This window comes from Micropterus dolomieu, linkage group LG03, assembly GCF_021292245.1.
Source record: "Micropterus dolomieu isolate WLL.071019.BEF.003 ecotype Adirondacks linkage group LG03, ASM2129224v1, whole genome shotgun sequence".
In the NCBI taxonomy this organism is placed as follows: Eukaryota; Metazoa; Chordata; class Actinopteri; order Centrarchiformes; family Centrarchidae; genus Micropterus; species Micropterus dolomieu.
Window position 1 is genome coordinate 24,876,727 of NC_060152.1, and position 19,276 is coordinate 24,896,002.

The 19,276-nt window shown below is 38.3% G+C and overlaps 1 protein-coding gene across 3 annotated transcripts in view; it reads right to left on the reverse strand.

The window, feature by feature from the left end:
- Positions 1-19,276, reverse strand: part of ulk4 (unc-51 like kinase 4) — a 163,185-nt gene that overhangs the window by 115,388 nt on the left and 28,521 nt on the right. For all 3 annotated transcript variants that reach the window (XR_006824288.1, XM_046043690.1, XM_046043691.1), the window contains 8 exons: positions 17,988-18,149; positions 17,353-17,538; positions 15,678-15,805; positions 4,873-5,006; positions 4,346-4,467; positions 4,046-4,102; positions 3,612-3,663; positions 2,549-2,643 (listed from right to left, as the gene is read on the reverse strand). Coding sequence is in view for 2 of the 3 variants with exons in the window: in XM_046043690.1 (XP_045899646.1) it covers positions 2,549-2,643; positions 3,612-3,663; positions 4,046-4,102; positions 4,346-4,467; positions 4,873-5,006; positions 15,678-15,805; positions 17,353-17,538; positions 17,988-18,149 (936 nt within the window). In the remaining variant the exon portion in view is untranslated. The remainder of the gene's footprint in view (positions 1-2,548; positions 2,644-3,611; positions 3,664-4,045; positions 4,103-4,345; positions 4,468-4,872; positions 5,007-15,677; positions 15,806-17,352; positions 17,539-17,987; positions 18,150-19,276) is intronic.

Genomic DNA, 19,276 nt, shown 5'->3' on the forward strand with positions numbered 1-19,276 from the left:
GCTGAATGCTTTTATATGTAAAACTCATAGTCAAACTCACTGTTGAACTTAAACAGTATACATATTATCAATAGCTCAATTTGGAGCAGTGTTCTCTCATTTGAGGGTAAAAAAGTATATCAATAAAAGCAATTTCAGCCTTTCCTCTCAAAAACTACTTAATATACAGCAAATGTGAAAACAGGATATATTTTTAAATTAAACTGAGTAGACAACACTGTACTATATTAATTCAGTGGGCACCAACCACACAGACCACTGTCACAGAGGATCAAATTACTATGGAAATGCACTGCTGAATGATCTCTTTGATCACACACACACACACACACACACACACAAACGTACTTCCACGACAGTCAAAGCCCTTATTTAGGCATGAATCTATATTGCATGAATTTGCATGATTACTAATATTACCATAGAAACAACACTAATGCTGAGTGAGTGTGTGTGTGAGGTCATTACATTGAAAGTCAGAGAAAGGAAACTACAAAGGATGTTGTCCACCACTTAATGGTGTGTGTATTAATATCACAACCATCAAAAGACTGGATAGAGCGTGTGCAGGGGAGAAAGCCTTGGTGCAATTTCTCTGAACTGGAAACTATGGGTGACACGTCCCCTCACTGTCTGAAATCCTTTCTTGTCTGCATTTTCAGTTTTTGCTCTCTTACCAAGGTACCCCCCTCCCTATTGTAGTTTTAACCTATCACTAACAGTAAAAATAGAAATATGCCAATTCATCTGTATTCTCAAAGGACTAGAAACTATGAAATGTTGTATATACTTTTTATTTTACTTGCAAATCACAGGCAACATCTGCTCTTCTGATTCTGCTTTGGTTTCTTCTAGTAAACAAACTAACAAACCTCATGTGTACATTGTTGATTAAGCAGAGCACAAAACTACTTTTTTCTCCAACACACTCACTGTGCTGAAGCTACTTTACATCATTAATTCAACAACAAATAGGCTATTGTTAGCACACAGCTCCTGGATGCAGACAGTAGTCTAGTATAAAGATGCTCAATATATATGTTGGCCTTGTTGAAGACTGAAATGTTGTCACTTTAGCATACCCAGTTAAAAAATAGGATTTTTTTCTCTTTTTCGCAAAAAAAGAAATTCAAAAATTGTTAATCAACTTTGTTTAAAGATAATTTTTTTAATTGTCACTTAGTGTCTGGGGTTGTACTCTGTGTAGTGTATCAAAACTATGTGGTAATATTTCAGAGGAAATTGTTTTATACCTGTGTGTTTTTTCCCCCAAATTCCCAAATAAAATTTGGGACACTTAGTCTTTTTCTCTGAATTCCATAATACGCTTACATGATCCAAAAAGTAATGAACCAACTTTAGTAGATGAATGCACATTTAGAGCAATAACATCATGCTTAGTGTCAAATTTAAATTGTATTTTTTAGAGCAGTTAATTCAGATTTTAAATTTATGTGTAGCCTGTGTTTTAACTGGTTTTCCATATCACAATTCAATGACACAAATAAATTAACTTGGACACATTGAAAGCATCCTTATCACTACCTGGTAATGCTTACATAGCTAAAATGTTTAACTTTTTAAGATGACTAAAGAACAAATGTTTTACCATTGTGAAAGAGAAATGTAAAAAATAGGGTTGTGGAGGCAAAACCTACTGCAAACTTTACTTTGTGGTAAAGATTAAGAGACGTAAACTAACTCAAACATGACTCTGTGTCCTTGTCCAGCGGGCAATAAAAGGTAATCTGAGCTGGCTGGTGGTAATTAAAGTGTCTTCCTGTGTTATTGACTATCAGTAGCAGCGAGCCTCCTCTTTGCTCCTTTCCTCTATTCCTCATCTCTTTTCTTTTCTCTCCCTCCATCCTGTCTGCCTGCTGCTGCTCTCCGCTTCCATACGTCAATAGCCATTAAACACAATCTCATTGTCCCAATCCATGCACACACACGTACGCACACACAGAAACACATCTGATGAGGCTCTGTTGGTTCAATAGTTGATTAGTGTCTTGCTTAATATTGCACAAGTTGACCCTCTGTCGTCTGACCACTAATAGACTGGTTTGGCAGACTGGAAGACAACCACTGAATATAAAACCAGGGGCCATTAAATGAAATGGACAAAAACAGGAGATATTCATGGAAACACTTTAACATACACCTAACAATTTCTTATAGCCCTCACTTGTTCTCTGCAAGCTTTCTATCACAGTAAAGCAACTTATGTATTACTTGTGTTTTTCTAAATAAGCAAACAATTTTTAAAAGGTATATTAAAAATCTGACAGTTGCAGGAGTGTAACAGACTGATGACAGGATGTCTCTAAAGTCCCATCAGAGGTAATATACTGACATTTGTTGATCTCTATCCTATATTTCTTCACTAAATTCTCAGCAGACAGTCAGTCAGTCAGACAGACAGACAGAAAGGTAATCAGTCAGACACTAAAACAGACAACAGACACACAAAGATTCAGTCAGTGCTGTAAAAGGTAGACAGTGATTCGGACAGGAAGGCAATTGCATATTTGCGTGCTTGCATACTTACAACACCTTGATGTGGAATGGTGAGAGCATGGTGCTGACTCAGGACCTCCACAATGGATAGAGAGGTCCTAATCAATTCCTCACATACTGCTGCACCTAATAAGGGATCAGATATTATTCAGCACTACTCACATAATCACTTCCTAGGTGTGCCTCCAAAATAAAAGCGTGACAACGTTTTTTGTAGCAATTCTTTATTAAATGTGGACAAAACAATTTCTATGTAAAACACACAGCCTCTCCTTGAGTTTATTGAGCACGTTTACTTTGCAGAGTTCTGGAGGACATTCAAAAGAGTCTCTGGCTTGCTTGACACACCTCTGAAAAAGCTGGCAGTAAACATGTGATTGGATTCCCCTGAATTTCTTCAGGGAAATGAAAATAAGCATCCATAGGTTTATGATGAGGGATCAAACGCCGGGACACGCACACACACTGCAGCACATGCTTTATTGTGAGCATGTGCAAAAGTGTCCTTATATTCAATTTGTTTAACAAGGGAGAAAAAAATATCCTCAGTTAATCAATCTTACAACCTTACAAATGGCAGTGCCGCACAATACCGACTAAGCTAAACATCCACAAAGATTTAAAATAATTTGACTATGTTCTGGCCCGCCGTGTAACGGCTTGAAAAAAATTTGGTTCGATGCCAAACTTATTTCCCGACCTATGACCTACAGGCTAACCAGTTAGTGAATTTCCTGCATCGTTGGCTGGGTCAGCCCCTCAACTTCTATTATGCAGTGCACTGTGGCTGTCCTTGCACTCTGCACCTTACCTTGCGCACAAGCATTTTAAATGCAGTTCCACATGTGTCTCTTCTAGGCTGTATGTATCTATCTCCTTATCTTTCACATATAAATATTTGTTCTTATAAGGGTGACTTGTAAATTAAAGTGCAGCCTTCACAGCTAAACTAAACAATGTTATTCAACTACAGAACGCTTCATGCATTACTTTTAGTTCTCACATAAACAGAGTAACGTTATATAATATAACAGTGTAGATTTTTATTGAACATGTATAAACATTATAGTAGAGTAGAGAGTAAAGTAACTCACCCAAAGCACTGGCAAGATTTGTTTCATTGGACTCTATAGATGCTATATAGTTCTGAGAGAAAGAAAAAATTAAATTAAAATACTACAGCAATACTTGGTCAACATAGTTTAATGCACTGTAAACAGAGATGGTTCTTTGATGTGTACTTATCACTGTGCGTTGTTGTGTGTTTTGGGTCTTAGATTTCTCTCCTAAATGTTAAAGGACTGCAATGGGTATCAGTTCTGCTTTTTATGTTAGCTTAATTTTCTTAATTGCCTAAACTTGTTGGGATATCACCATGTCTTTAAACTTGTCAATTAAATTGAAATTCAAAATATCAGTGCAGCCCGTGCATCCTAGTGTCATTTTTCATTTTGTAAAACAATCACTCCAGATAAGGAACCCTTATCTAAATTTGAGTGTTGATAATACTTGACTACAAAACACTTACCAGAAGCAATCCAATTTGAGCTAGAAACTCTTCAGTTACAATTTGAGATCTAAAGACCTGTAAGACAGAGAGTCAGTCACATAGACAAACAAGAAAGGGGCGATGGGATAAAGAGAAAAGGAAGGGTTGTGTACAGTGTCACACCACCTTCTGTGGCTTAAACTAAACTAAGTACATTACATTTCCTGTATTTTTTACCAATGAGGATGGTTACAAGTAATTCATGAGAAAATCTCTGTGGATAACCTTGCAGGCAGAAGTTCTAGAACATTAAAATCAAACAATTTTTGTCCAAGTCACCTGTGATGAAAGGAGTTCCAGCACTACAGACATGGTAGGCAAAGTGTGTTTAAGCTGTCTGCTCTGAGCTGTAGATGGGTGTTTCCTCCCGATCACACCTCGTAAAGCACATAAGACTTCCTCTAGAGAGAGGAAAGAAGACAAGACAAGGGGACACAAGAGGAGACGAGAGTAGAAGGGTGCTGGGGTTACTTACTTAAATGTAAAAGCAGAGAAGACCACAAAACACTATCACAGTATTGCATTTAGTTAACCATTAAATATTTAAGAACATATTATATATATATGATATTAAATATATTATTTTTTATTCAACCACAGCTATCAAAAACATCAATGTTTTCCTATTAATGTGAAATTTCATGAATGTTTTCACAGAATCAAAAGTAAGCAAACTGAGATTCTCAATATTATTTATGGATGAATAAAGCAAGAAAAGGAGTATGTTGGGTTGCTCAATTGATTGCTCATCTGAGCAGATGTTGCCTGTGCACATTCATGTAAACATATGTTGTATCTGTCTGTACCCAGTATCAGTGGTGCAGTGCTACTCAGATTCACAATCAGTAAATCCAGACACTGAGACAGGTATCCTGATTGGCTGGGATTCTCTCTGAGGGGAGTTGCTTTGCGCAGATCTCTCTCCAGGTACATCACAAGTCTACGCAGAAAGACACACACATGCACGGCATGACACAAAATGTATGTGATCCATTAATATATTTTCACTGACTGCTTTTAGCGTTTCATCGTATTCTACTACTACACTCGTATCAACTTAATGACATGACATGTGCCCATTAACAATATGATTCTAGTCAATGAGCTATAAAATGTAGAAATGATGCATAAAAAGAAAGGGCAGGGAGACTGGGCAAGAGAAAGACAGATAGACAATGAGTTTGAGACCTTTTTATTCTCGTCAGACTGCTTGTATTGAACAGTAATCAATAATATTCTATTCAGAAATTCAGAGCAGAGTGCACTGCTAACTGGTATTCATTACTAACATACAAACACACCCATATATGTGTGTACAAGCACACGTGAGCATAAAAAGCATGAATGCAGGCACATACTGAGAGATTCAGAGAAATCATATTGGTTAACAAATATTGATTCTAAGCTTTTAGATTGGCAATAGTTCTGGGGGAGTGGGGGATTACGAATTTAGTATTTTTCCTCATAATGTTGCATAAAAGATTAGAGAGAAGGTGGTATGCAACAAACTGAGCAGTGTGACGTATTTGTATGAGGTATGTATCAGGAGCCAAACTTGGGTCAGTCAGGCAACCAGCAGCAGGCAGCTCAAGTGGTCACACAAAAAGCTAGTTTTGCTTAAAGGTTCAGTGTGTAAGATTTAGGAGGATCTATTGACAGAAATGCAGTATAATATATATGACAGTCACCACAATCAGTGGTGTATAAAGACCTTACATAATGAACCGTTATGTTTTTATTACCTTAGAATGAGCCATTTCTATCTACATACACAGCGGGTCCACTTACATAAAAGTCACCATGTTGCGGCCATGTTGTTTCTACAGTAGCCCAAACGGATAAACTGCTCTACAGAGTGTTTCATCACTACGTTGAATACATATGAAGACGAAGGAAGATGAAATAGAAGAAGTAGTAATAGTAGGGTCGTCTGGTTTGTTAGAAGTAAGAACAAAAGAAAAATTAGGACAAATGGAGGACCACACGTATTATTAAGCACAACTCAGGAGGGGTGAGTCGCGACTGAGTCGGTGGTTGCAATTCGCAACCCTCACTACTAGATGCCACTAAAACTAACATATTAAGTTTCCCAAATGCTAATTCCACAAGGCAGATTCTCCTGTAGACTGTGATTAAATCTCCAAAAATGTTTTGTTGTTTTGTGGGTGAATGTTTTAGTTACAACTAGAGTTAGCATGCAGAGATTCGCTAAATGTCTGGAATGTTTTAAGGTGCCCATTAACCTTATTTGGAGGTAGTTGTGGTAGGAAGAAAGTATTTTTTTGTTTTGTTGCATTTTCAAAGTTTTTGCTTATTTTTTAAAAGTCACCTAATATAGAAGTAAAAGTCCAATCTGTAATGTTTGCCTTAATGCTAAACAAGACTAAAAGGCTGTTTGCACTGGATTTGTGGAGTTTTCTGATCACAAGTGGATACCTCCAAATATTTCAGCTCACACATGGCATTAGAATGTGCCTCCACATTCGTCTTGAGTTACCACTTGTGATTGGATCTCAGGTTTCTGCTTTTTAATTTACTGTTTCAGACCACAAATGAGAAGGTCATAAAAACGATAAACGCCACAGGAGTGTTTCAGGTGGCTGGGCTTCACTGATTACTGCAAAAAATACAATTTAATAACTTCACTCTCTGACTTTAGTTAAAGTGGATCATATTTTATGGAAAAAACATTTTCTGTGTTTCACTCTGATGTCCTCTGGCTGCTCACAGTTTCCTGATGGACAGATAGCTTTAATTGTTGCTAAAGTAACCACTAACTGCGGTTAACTGTAGCTACCATGAGCTAGTTTGCCATGCAGCTAGTGGTCCTATATACCGAGAGGACATAAGACATTGTGTTTAGTTTGTACTCCATCCATGAGAATCCATTTTGCGTGTTGTTTTTGTGCTTTTTCTTATTCTTTCACACTTTACTTCTGCTTATGCAAAGAACATCAGTTAAGTCCTTCAATGTGGCCCGCACATAGAGATCGATCGCTCAGACCATATTCTTTTAGCAGTGTGTACGCAAATGTGGTCTGAGCAATAGATCTCAACGCATCTTGGGTGCATTCACACCTGTGCATAGAGCTGCCAACTCGTGATTGGTTCACCCAAGACGCATGTTAATGCCAGGTGGAAACAGGGCCTATGAGTCGACAGCAGTGATCATCAACTGGCAACTCGTGGGCCTCATCCGGCCTGCAGAATGGCCACTGACTGAAGTATTGCAATAATGCATTTATATATTTGCACTATTACAAACTGGGTGTTGGTGATGAAAAAATGCTGCATTAAGTTACTTCAAACTGAACATTTCCTACTACTGCAGCTTCACATTAAAGCTGACTTTCATAGTCACAGTAAACGCAATGTGTTTGTCAGGAAGCTCAGCACTGAAAAACACATTGCATATCAGTCATCAAAAATGCATCTACAAAACAAGACAATGGTCGACATTTTTTTACGGCAGATCAGTTTGAAATATTGCAGGGAGTAATGGAATAAGAAGGAGCAGCCACAGTAAGCTGTTAGATGAAGAGCTGCAGGCGACAGGCTCCACACTTCCAACTTCTCAGTGAGGTAACTGACTCCTTTCACTGCGCCCTGCTGTTTGCAAACTCATGCAGTATGCAGCATAAAATCTGATCACGTTTGCTTACAGAATGATGGAAAAAGGCCAATTATGGCCTGACTTCTTTATTAAATTTAAAGTAATTTGTTTTGCAGCCCCCAGGATTCTGTGACCTATAGTATTAAACCACATTTGTTGTTACCTCCAGTAACAGGATTCGCATGCACAATAACAATAAAATATCATACATTTTGTGAAAGTGAAATTATGAAACAATAATAAGGTTAATTCAGCCTAATGTTTTTCAAATACAAAATGCTTATCAAATCTGTGTACTACACATGTATGTTGTCAAAGCAGTTATTTATCTGCATAAAAGATTAGAGAGAAGGTGGTATGCAACAAACTGAGCAGTGTGACTGATTTAAACTTGGCAGAGGTATGTATCAGGAGCCAAACTTGGGTCAGTCAGGCAACCAGCAGCAGGCAGCTCAAGTGGTCACACAAAAAGCTAGTTTTGCTTAAAGGTTCAGTGTGTAAGATTTAGGAGGATCTATTGACAGAAATGCAATATAATATATATGGCTATGTTTTCAGTGGTGTATAAAGACCTTACATAATGAATCGTTATGTTTTTATTACCTTAGAATGAGCCATTTCTATCTACATACACAGCGGGTCCACTTACATAAAAGTCACCATGTTGCGGCCATGTTGTTTCTACAGGGTTAGGGTTAGGTAACCCTAACCCTAACCCCGAACCCTAACCCTAACCCTAGCCCAAACGGATAAACTGCTCTACAGAGTGTTTCATCACTACGGTGAATACATATGAAGACGAAGGAAGATGAAATAGAAGAAGTAGCAGTAGTAGTAGGGTCGTCTGGTTTGTTAGAAGTAAGAACAGAAGAAAAATTAGGACAAATGGAGGACCACACGTATTATTAAGCACAACTCAGGAGGGGTGAGTGGCGATTGAGTCGTTGGTTGCAATTCCCAACCCTCACTACTAGATGCCACTAAAACTAACATATCAAGTTTCCCAAATGCTAATTCCACAACGCAAGTTCTCCTGTAGACTGTGGTTAAATCTCTGTTTTGTTGTTTTGTAGGTGAATGTTTTAGTTACAACTAGAGTTAGCATGCAGAGATTCGCTAAATGTCTGGAAAGTATTAAGGTGACATTAATGCCATTAACCTTATTTGGAGGAAGTAGTTTTTTGTTTTGTTGCATTTTCAAAGTTTTTGCTTATTTTTTAAAATTCACCTAATATAAAATGTAAATGTAAAAGTCCAGTCTGTAATGTTTAATATTTATCTGTCTGTATCTCTGAACAGCTCTATGGCTGGTTCTTGTCTGTCTGCCTATTTGTCTCCCTGCTAGACTTCTGCCTGTGTGTTCCTCTGTTAGTCGCGCAGCCATTTTTCCCTGATTGCTAAATAAAGACAGACAAACTTGCCACCTCTCTTTCAGTCACTGTGGGAGACTCACAAAGTACTCACACACAACTGACCTACAAGTGGCCCTCGGTGTGTGTGTGTGTGTTGAAAGCCATCACACTCCACTCCCAATGGCGATCTTGACACTTCCTCAGTGAGGCCTGTGCAATTTTATCTCATATAGACAAAAACACACACACGAGCCACCAAGGAGCTAATTAAACACAACGTGCTTGTGTGAGAGCAGGACTGAGGGAAAGACGTGTGTCTGTGTGTGTGGTTGAATCATGCAGAGTGCTCAGCGGGAGAGAGACAGGCAGGTCAAATCTGACAGCTCTAACATAGTGAGCAGAGGGAGGACAAGCGTGTGTGTGTGTGCGTGTGTGCGCGCGTGTGTGTGTGTGTGTGTGTGTGTGTGTGTGTGTGTGTGTGTGTGTGTGTTTGAGAAAGACAGACAGGCAGAGAAAAAAAGCAGAGAAACTGCAAAAGAGAAACACCTTAATTATGTTTTGGTGCCACGTGTAAACGGAGGTTGTGTTCAGGCTTTCAGGAATTTAGTTCAAATCTAAATATTAGAAAGCAAAGCCATTAAGGGAGATCCAGCTTACGATGCCCTGGCATTAGACTGTAATGTCAGAGTCCAATCGAAACGCTGCTTCATTTCCATTTCCTGCTGCGGACTATTTATTTCCATGTCGTAGGACATGACATACAATGATCTGTGTACAGTATCTATTCTTTATGGTTTAGTGTTCAGGTAGCTAACGTAGAAGAAAGTAATGTAGACAGTCATACTAGTATGACCATATAGTTTGTAATGCTACTGCCAATTAAAAATTTGGAAACAAAATTTTCCCTAAAGTTACTTTATTTTTGTTTTCCAAATATATTCCTGTATTTGTGCACAACCAATTAGTTTAATTTATTTTTTTTATTACACAAAAACATCTTCAAGGACACTTTTTAAGTATAAACCCAATACATACTGAAAAGCCAATTAGTGCCATTATGAATGATGGAATAGGCACACTTATACAGCTTATAATTTAAACGTGTGTATAATAGTGTAAATTTAAAAAATTAAACATTTAATGACTTGTATTACTTGACAAAATATCAAACTACATTTATGCTGACACAAGAGAGCTCCTCAGTAGCTGGCATAGAAAGGTTTTGTCGTTATGTCTGTCAAAGGAAAAAAACTGGCACTTTATTCAGGGTACCCCCAGGGTTCTCAAAGTTAAATTTAAGACTTTCTAAGGCCTTTTTAATACCACTTATAATTAAATTTAATGCCAACTACTAGTACTTGAATTTAATAAAACATATTAAATACTACTCACAATCATATTCAATACACAATAGATTTGTGAGGTGTGTGTGTACTCTGATAATATAAATTGAAAAAGATGCATATTTGCCTTTTGGTCACAAAAGCTCCTTTTTGAACAGAGACTGTTCAGTTTTTTGTTTTCCTTCCTGACGACTGACTGACTCGCGCCAGAGCTTGTGCACGCGAGCATGAGCTACTGTCGTCAGAACTGTTAGTGATTGACTCCTTGCACAATGTAGTGTGGCGTAATCCGTTTTATGTCACACTTGCTTTTACTGGCATGCAATTAGTTATTTGTAATACATTAATTAACATGTACATTAATGTTACACACACAGAAAACATTTTATACATTTGGCATTTGGTTATTTATGATGTTTCGGTATTTGTTTAATCCTACAAAACGACAATATAAATTAAGACCTTTGTAAACAAAATTCTATATTTTTAAAGGCCTTATTTTGAGAATATTAATTCAATACTTTTTTAAAGAGGTGGTATTATGCTTTTTGGCTTTTCCCCTCTCCTTTATTGAGTTATATATCTTTTATGTGCATGTAACAGGTTTGCAAAGTGAAAAAGCCCAAAGTCCAGCCCAAAGGGAGTTCCCATCTCCCACAGAAAACTCTGCTCTGAATCGCTTGAAAACAGCTTGTTTGTAGTCCAGCCCTTCACTTCCTTTACTTGTGACGTCACAATGAAAACGCGTCATAAAGCTTGCCAAGCAGCTAGCGGGGGTCAGGCATGCCCTCTAACCAAGCTAGTCTGAGCGGAGGCCCTTTGGCTCAACTCGCCTTTGTTTGGGCTTCCATTGTAGAAATGTTATACCTGTACCTGCTTCCAGGTACTTTTTTTCGTATCACCTCACCTCTTTCGAGGTTCCAAGCGAGCTGAGGGATACTAAAATGTAATGTGAAAACACATCAGACTGCTGATTGGTCAGAGAGAATATTCACATCATCATTGCTGCACCAGACAGAGGCCAACAACAGAAAGTTTTATATTTTACAGTTTTCGTATGGAATTTCTTCACTAAATCCACTTCTGAGAAGTTTTGAGGTGAGAAATCAGCTGTGTAGATTTCGAATATTAACAGTTTTACAAGAAGTGATGGCCGTCCAGCCGCCCGCTCACAGAGCCCTCTGCTCCCGCCGTCACACAGACCGCTGCAGCAACAACAGCAGAGGAAAACACAGCTGGAAGGTTTTCATACCGCTTATCTGTCTTTACATTCTGAGTAATGTTGAAACGTTTTACCTTAAAAAAAGAGAAAGCTGTGTGGATTGCTGGTGTGTGTGTGTCGCATTGAACATTACATCGCGGCAGTTGTGTGTGGCGTTGCTATGACGACAAGCTACGTACTATCTCTGGGTACTATCTGCAATGGAAAACGGAGCAGGGCCGAGTAGAGTCGAGTCTATCGATTTGCGCTATGATATAATTTTTCGGCAAGGCAGCATAGATCATCAGAACACCGGCAACAGTTCACCGTTTAGTCCTAATGGTAAGGTGTGGAACAATGATGTTGTGTGGTTGTGGTCTTCAGAGTAACTTATACCATCTGCTAGGTTACAGTCGCAGTCTGAAGCGGCTTTGATTTGGATCAAGTAGTCGGCTAGTAGTCCTTACCTGGGAACTGCGCATGTGCAACTCCCAACAAAGATTTTGTACAAATAAAGATGCATTACTCAAGAGCGGAGCGTACAACACATAAGATGAAAAGAGGAGCTGCAGCAATGTGCAGTATGAGAAAAATATGGTGTTTTTTGAAAATTAAACCATGTAAACCGGTTCTGGTACAACCCCTAATTAAGATTTTGAACCTGAAAATGAGCATAATACTACCTCTTTAATACTTTTGAGACCCTGCGGGTACCCTGTTTATTTGTGGTGATTAAAAATAATTATAAAGAAATGGAAATAATTGGTTGTGCCTAACTCTAATTTACCTTAACCTTACTGGAAAAGCTCATCTGGCAGTTCACGTGTATAATACCAGAGACTTAGCAAGAAAAGGAGAGAGAGAGAAATAGAGCAAGTTAGAAAGCAAAAACAAGAGTAGATAGAGATTTATAAGGATCCATATGTCAGGCATCTCTGGCATCTTCTTCAAACTGAAAAACCAACTAGTCATAAATTACCAGGGGAAATGGCTCTGTGTGGGTATGTCTGTTAATGTCTATATATATATATATATATGTATATATAAATATTTCATGCATATGCATCTAATCATGTGGGTTATGCACATTCACAGCTGTGTTGCAAGTTAGTGTGGGGTGAAACACAGGACAACCAGCTAATGAACCATTTGAAGTTCCAGTAAAATTACAACATACAGCAGCGATGAATGTCCATGGTACATACATTTTTATTATCATTCCCATGGCTGCTGTGCTAGTTAACGCAAAGGTTACAGAGAGTACGACTGCCTTTTCAACAACCCCAGGCAGCAACAGCAACAGATAACTAGCTTATTCTGAGTGAATGTGAAACCTCTGCCTCAAGATGAATCACTCCACAAAAGAATGCATGGCTACATTTGTTGGTTTAATAATTGAATTAATCTTTAAAGGATCTGATCTCTGGTGTTAGAACGTGGCAAAGTTGCGCTTATGTGTAGGAAAGCAAAGTTCTACAATTGTAGTTCCAAAGGAAATGGCTGTCTAATGGCAAGGTAAAGCACTGAAATATTCTGAACATAGCATATACTTGAACTGAGATAGATTTTTTTCAGTGGGCCTTTCAGAGACTTAGCAAGAAAAGGAGAGAGAGAGAAATAGAGCAAGTTAGAGAGCAAACAGAACAGTAGATAGAGAGTTATACGGATTCATATGTCAGGCATCTCTGGCATCTTCTTCAAACTGAAATACTAAACTAGTCATAAATTTTAGGTGGCTAAAATAAATTTTGCTGCTGACCCTGTCCACAACAGTAAGTTGCTTCACTTCTTTGCCCATAACTCTCTGCTTCTCCAAAAACTGTACTCTAAACTGTACACTTACGTTACAAGTCACGGACCAGGTAAAGCAACAGTTGACACTAGATTGCCAATGTTAGTTTTGGTTGATTGATAGGCTATATCATTAACAAGCCGGCATGCAGCACTAGTGTTGTAGTACTCTAGACCGGTCTTAAGACCACTCGGACTTGACCGCATTTGCACTCGGTCTTGTCTCGGTCTCGGACTTTGAGGACTCAGGATTTTATTTCAAGACCAATCAAGATCGTAACTTTTTATAAATAAACTGCTTTTGCATTGTCTGATTTATTTGTTAACATCCTAACTTTGATTGGATGTAAAACGTATTGCTTCAAATGCAACCAATAACCCTAATTAAAAATGTGTTGTTCCCGTTAATGACTGTCCCCCCTCCCCGCGAAGGTCAGCATGGAAAAGGTGTGTTGAATAAAGATACTTACGTTGATTTAAGCTCTTAGTGTTTGTATGTGGGTGTTTTAATGGGAATGTGGATCTTTCAGATCAATATAAGAAGTACCTGTGATCTTGTTCCACATTTTATTTCTTGTCATGTAATGTGGGGAACTGGTCTTGGTCTTGACTCGGTTTCATCCTTCCTTGGTCTTGGTCTCTACTCGATAAACTCTGGTCTTGGTCTTGACTTAGTCTCGGTTTGTGCGGTCTTGACTACAACACTATGCAGCACACTTGCTGCTGTGCCGTGATAATGGATTGCAGGTAGAAAAATATGGAAAAAAGACCGAGTTCTGTGCAAAGCAGTATATTTAAATATAATAATAATAATAATAATAATTATGTTTGTGCGGATTAAAACCTTTCACAGGGAGGTATAATGTGAAAAATTTACTTGAGGGTGGTTAAAATCACGATGCCGGCACGTCATAGTGTCTGTGGTATCAAATGGACGATGGCATCGTCTATCGGCCCAACCCTAGTATAGTCCCATTTCAAGATACCAGAACTATCCCTTTAACTTAGTTTATTGTATGAAACCTTCACACTAAGTCGGTTAAATGTAATAATTTGTCTTTTTTTCTCTGTTCACATTAAGCTGCTATGGTCCACAACAAAAATGAAAGCTTTTCTAAAATGCTCTCCAGAGTAATCTGAAAATTCCAGTCTAGCATTTTAGTGTGGACCCAAGAAAACTTGGAAAACTATGAAGTAAACATGCTCAGGCCTGGTCATCTGCTGTGTGATAGTACAGTTAACAGCTCAACTGTCTATTGCCTATAACTCTCAAACACAAGTCACTTTCACAAGTAGATAATGTTTTCAGATCAAGTCAATTGCTGTGGAAGCATTCTTAGAGTGGGCTACTGCACACCACCTAGCCAAAATGAAAAGCTCTTAAACTGACAGGAGGGGGCTATCTTTCCTCCACAGCAATCAATAAATCACACTAGCCACCTGGACTATACTAACAGGACTGCAGGGTTAGAACTAGACATTATATACACCCCAAACAAAATTATGTGACGTTATTATTGTGGTAGTTAGTACAAATGCACATTTCTTTCAAATGAATAATACCACAAAAACAAAAACCTTAAAATTTGCCCCATCACAACAACATATACTGAAGAGGGAATTTAGTTTTAGTTATAGTGTAGCTGGTTAAGAGAACACTCTCTGAAAGCTACAGCTAAATAATTAAAGGGGAATCCCACCCTGAAATGAAGTTCACAGATGTTATTTGTTTGTTCTCTGACAGTCTATATATGAACATGGGCAACTACATTCCAGAGAAACTTATTAGCCAGTGGTCTGACAGACTGAGTGGAGATTTAAGTAAGCTTCAATTGTCCAAATCTCAGTACAGTCAGTCAGTAGGCGGGTGCAGGGGGTATACTATGTGGTAAAACAACAGTTACATCAGTCTTAAGATGGATCCACGTGTTATGACATAAAAATGGTGTGCCTCCAAAGTAAACAGGATAGATCAACCACTGATCTCTTATCTATTTTATCACATCTGGTGTATCCTCCATTCCAGAGCTGCTTCTCTGCTGGGTCATGTCTCATAGAGAATGTTTGCTTTCACAATGCTTTAAAAAGAAATTTAGGTCATCTAACTCAAAGAGCTGTTTATGAAGACCTTCGAATATCCACTAGACATATGAGATGGGTCAATTTTCATACAACCATACTTTGTCACAAATGTACATATAATAATCAGGTAAAGAGGATGTTTTAATTACGTATTCTTGAGGAAGAGACCTTGTGTGTTTGGTGCGTGTTCACACTTGTGTGTGTATGTGTGTGGTTGAGTGTGTATTACCTGTGTTGACAGCAGTAAAGCAGAGTGTGTGTGTTGTCCTGTATTAGTAGAATTAGTAGTAGTAATGCTTTGGCTCTTGTTACAGTGGATGGACTCTCTAGACAACGCAGCACTTGCAACACCAAATCCTACAAAACATAAAAACACAAATGAATAAAGAGAAAGTCTTCCTGACTGGATATGGATGTTTCTGCTGGTGTACAGTCCAATATACTACTAAGCTTTGCAATTTAAATACCCGTCAGCTCTATGGAACAGACTTTCACGCAGCAAAGTAACACCTAGCATCCCAAATATGTAGGTTAATTCAATTAGTATGAAATAAGTCTGAAGACAAAAACACAATATATATATATATATATATATATATATATATATATATATCTTATGAAAATATATCACTGCAATGTATCCAAATAATGTATGCAAATAAATAAAAAAATAATTCAATTTAATGTTTTCCATAAGGTGTCCAAAAAACATTTCTTTTCTGAAAATGCCTCAACTAACAGGCTAAAACTTAATCAGCTCAGACTCTGCATTATCACAACATGCACACAACACACACACAGACACACACACGTAGCCTACAGCTACTTTAGAGATCCATTCACTCAGCATAAACTCAGCGGCAGTAACTGGATAGAAAAAATTTGTGACTGGCCAACATTCATTACCATTATCATTATCACCAACACCATACACTTCTGACTATGTGTGTGAGCGAGTGTGCATGAATGTGTGTTTATGGGACGACACACCAAGTTAATTAATTTCAAAGCCCAGTAGTGTGTGCCTTGCTGATAAGTCCCTCCCCACTACCCATAATGCTTTGCTGAAGTAGAAGGCAGCAGCGCGCTCCTTCAGCCAATTAGTACAGATACTGACACACTCTACAAATTAGTGTATGTGCATGCATGCACACACACACACTAACAGACAGAGTTCTGTGTAAACAAACTCTTGGACTGTCTGTCTTTGTGCCAAGGGAAAGAGAGGGGGGAGAGAGAAGGGGGTGAATGCATATCAGTGTATAATTATAGCAGAGTTGAAGTACTAAGTTTGTATTCTGGTGTTAAATTGGAAATGCTCAATGCAAATAAATTCAGTTCAGAGTCAATTACCAATGCCAGACTCCAAGTTAAAAACCTTCAAATCAATTTCAGCCCCTCTGCCTTACAAAGATTAGCACTGTGCATACACACTAGATGGGCTGTCTTATGAAAAATTAAATAAGCAATCCTGACAAATGAGTTCATGCACAGTTCAGCACTGGTTCACGAACTGTACGAAAGAAAGAAAGAAAGATAGACAGACTGAGACTGACTGAGAGAGAGAGAGAGAGAGAGAGAGAGAGAGAGAGAACACGAAGGAAAGATTTAGAGAATCTGAAGCTAGTTAAATTTTTTACTCATGTTGTGTTTTCATCTCTCTGTCCTTGTGTAAAAACTCCCTATTAGTCACTGTCCCTCGTAAACGTCTCTAAACATCAAACACTACCCAGTAGTAATGTTGCCATCTAAATCTACAGCAGAATTTCTCTGTAGCAATATCAATAAAATCTAACATTGTGGTTGTTTGTGTCTAGGTTGCTTTTAGTCCATTTGATATATTTTGACATTCTGAAATATATTCTTATATTCTTATGCAGGTTGGCATTATAGTATACACGTACCGTGCTCTGTGTGACGCGGTGCGTTTGGGTGCGTGAGGTGAATAGGGCAGTGGCCATAGCAGTGAGCAGGTGCTGCTGGACCCTGGCTCCTGCTCCGCCCATGCCCTCCAAGATGGCCGCAGGGCCACAGGTGTCAATCACTGCCGAGAAGACAGCTGGGACCACCCGGGTTAACCTAGAAAGAGACTGGAGACATAGGGACAGACTGGATTGTGTTCCCTTATGATGCCATGTTGCACTGATGTTAAGCTGCTAGTGCTTTAAGAAGGAAGTGCCCATCTAGATATTTGGTGTGTAAAGATAAGTTGGCAGATTTACAATAAGTCATTTGTTGTCACATTAGCATTAGAAGGTCTTTCATTTTCATTATTTAGAATCAGTCAGGAGAGACAACATTTATAATAGTTTTTCATCTGCAATCACAAAATACAAGCAGTTCAAGCATCTTTGCCTGCTTTTACCTTGCGTTTGTATAACTTGAAAAACATTTTTTTAAATTTGTACCAGCAGTCTGCCTTTTCGTGTCAAACAGTTAAGTATTTACAGTTAATGTTTTGGCTGCCTGTTTGTTGGTCCCACGAAGATGTTAGTGTGTGCATATGTATCTGTGTCTGTTTTCATGCATGTGAACTGACTGAGATGGCAGTGACTCTGACAGCCTCCACTGTGGAGTGAGTGAACAGGTACCACAGGGCGGAGCCTATCTCTGTGGTAACCAGGTGATGGGAGGGGCCAGAGACAGTGGTGGAGATGTTCTCTATGGCTTTTGCAGCCATGTGATGAACTATGGAATCATCCTGCAAAACAGACACAAATGAAATATTTATATCCACTTTGGAAAAATTATGAACCAGGTACTTTCAACAAGTATATATTATTAACTGAAATGATGAATTTAAGTTGATATTGATAACTAAATCTGGAAAACACAATAAACAATTTTCAACAGGAGAGAATGAAGAGCTCTCACCGCAGGAAATGAACCATTTAATGTGTTTCACTTCAAAACATCCTACACATAGCTGTAACATAGAAAGTAGGACTGTCCATGTCCTCTCACAAATTTAGCCTAAACAATATTCAAATATTATCTGAAACTGGTGAGCAGGATACAGTTTGTCAGAACTGATGTCATTCAACTGCTCTCTACAATATAACAATATATATTTAACCCTAGCCAGTATTAGATTAGAAGTGCTGCCATTTAGGATGGGAGAAACATGTTAACATTTAGAAAAGATGATGGTGACTGAGGAAATTTAGGGCTTTACAGTGCCTTGCGAAAGTATTCGGCCTCCTTGAACTTTTCGAGGTTTTGCCACATTTCAGGCTTCAAACATAAAGATATAAAACTGTAATTTTTTGTGAAGAATCAACAAGTGGGACACAATTATGAAGTGGAACGAAATTTATTGGATATTTCAAACCTTTTTAACAAATAAAAAACTGAAAAATTGGGTGTTGCAAAATTATTCTGCCCCTTTAGATAGATATAAAACTGTAATTTTTTGTGAAGAACCAACAACAAGTGGGACACAATCATGAGATTTTGATTTTAACCTTCGTTGGATCTGCCCCTTTACTTTCAGTTCAGCAAACTCTCTCCAGAAGTTCAGTGAGGATCTCTGAATGATCAAATGTTGACCTAAATGACTAATGATGATAAATAGAATCCACCTGTGTGAAATCAAGTCTCCGTATAAATGCACCTGCTCTGTGATAGTCTCAGAGGTCTGTTTAAAGCGCAGAGAGCATCATGAAGAACAAGGAACACACCAGGCAGGTCCGAGATACTGTTGTGGAGAAGTTTAAAGCCGGATTTGGATACAAAAAGATTTCCCAAGCTTTAAACATCCCAAGGAGCACTGTGCAAGCGATAATATTGAAATGGAAGGAGTATCAGACCACTGCAAATCTACGAAAA